Raw genomic sequence first — 1,101 nt, 5'->3', positions numbered from 1 at the left:
TTTTCATTGGTTCTCGTCGACTTACTCTCATGCCCTCCCATCGTGAAACGGCTCGTAAAGGCCTCAAGGCCCTCAGTGTTCTCATGGAACGGAAGGCCGGGATGTCGGCGGCGCCGGCCCAGATCGCGCCCAAGTTGATCAGTGAGAGCTATCATCATCATCAAATATCCGATCAGATGGAACGTGAGACAGATGATACTGCGATGTGATTATCATAATTATACGGTTCACGGTAGACGATTTGTAATATAGAGTAATCCAGTACGAGGAAGGTGTGCATATTTCCATGCTGCGCTCTTCCGCTTTTGTCAGCTGGTTTTGTTCATTTATGGTCGAGGGGCGAAGAGGGGGGGGTGGGGGGGGTGGCTGCGGCTCAGGGAGAGAAGAGGGCGGAGGGAACCCTTCACGAATTTGAACATGGGCATTCGAACGAGCTTAGAAAATCCATTGTCGATGTTCAAAAAAATCTTCCATCGAACATGAATTAACCCCTTCCGGTAAAATGATGAGTCTAGCTCCTTTTTGGATTTATTATTAAATCGTACCGGAAGGGTTAAAAATAACAAAATTTATACGGGGATCTTATAAGCTCGCTTTTAGGGAACGAAATAAAATTCAGATTTGAGAAACTAAATAATTGAGTAGACGAACGTGACGTTTCGTGAGATGGAAAGGACGTTTGATCTTTGTTGAAATTAAAGTGGAGACACTGTTTCGGTGACGATCTAACATCTACTTGTGTCGTTCTTAAGGGTCTGCGGGTATCTGTAAGTTCGGATCGAGTTAGGCATTCGCCTTCCGGTGGAAACTCGAAAGTTTGTCGAGAAGATTGTTCGGGCACCGAGTATCGACTTGTGCAACTCGAACTTCATTTGAGACCAAGAATTGAAAACCTTTCGGAAACAACCTTTCTAAACTGTTGTACAAACTTGGATTTACGAACGGGATGTTTCAAAAGTTAAAAATCATGTCATGTTAAATATGTTAAAAATCATTATTCGAGACTTTGACGAACAGCAATTGGTTTTAATTTAATGTTACGAATTGTACACGAGCCCAATTGAGTCCTTTAATTTTCCCTTAAGGATGTATTGGCTATAC

At 42.9% G+C, this 1,101-nt stretch overlaps 1 protein-coding gene across 1 annotated transcript in view; it reads right to left on the bottom strand.

Annotated features, from left to right (window-relative positions):
• Positions 1-1,101, bottom strand: part of LOC108629917 (sodium channel protein para-like) — a gene marked incomplete at its 3' end in the record, with an annotated part of 20,445 nt that overhangs the window by 6,458 nt on the left and 12,886 nt on the right. The window contains exon 11 of the mRNA XM_026817671.1: positions 26-148. Coding sequence (XP_026673472.1) covers positions 26-148 — 123 coding nt within the window. The remainder of the gene's footprint in view (positions 1-25; positions 149-1,101) is intronic.

Source organism: Ceratina calcarata, unplaced genomic scaffold (assembly GCF_001652005.2).
Source record: "Ceratina calcarata isolate Rehan_Ccalc_2016 unplaced genomic scaffold, ASM165200v1 scaffold592.2, whole genome shotgun sequence".
Lineage (NCBI taxonomy): Eukaryota > Metazoa > Arthropoda > Insecta > Hymenoptera > Apidae > Ceratina > Ceratina calcarata.
Note: the sequence above shows the minus strand (reverse complement) of the source record. Positions and strands in the feature narration are given on the sequence as shown.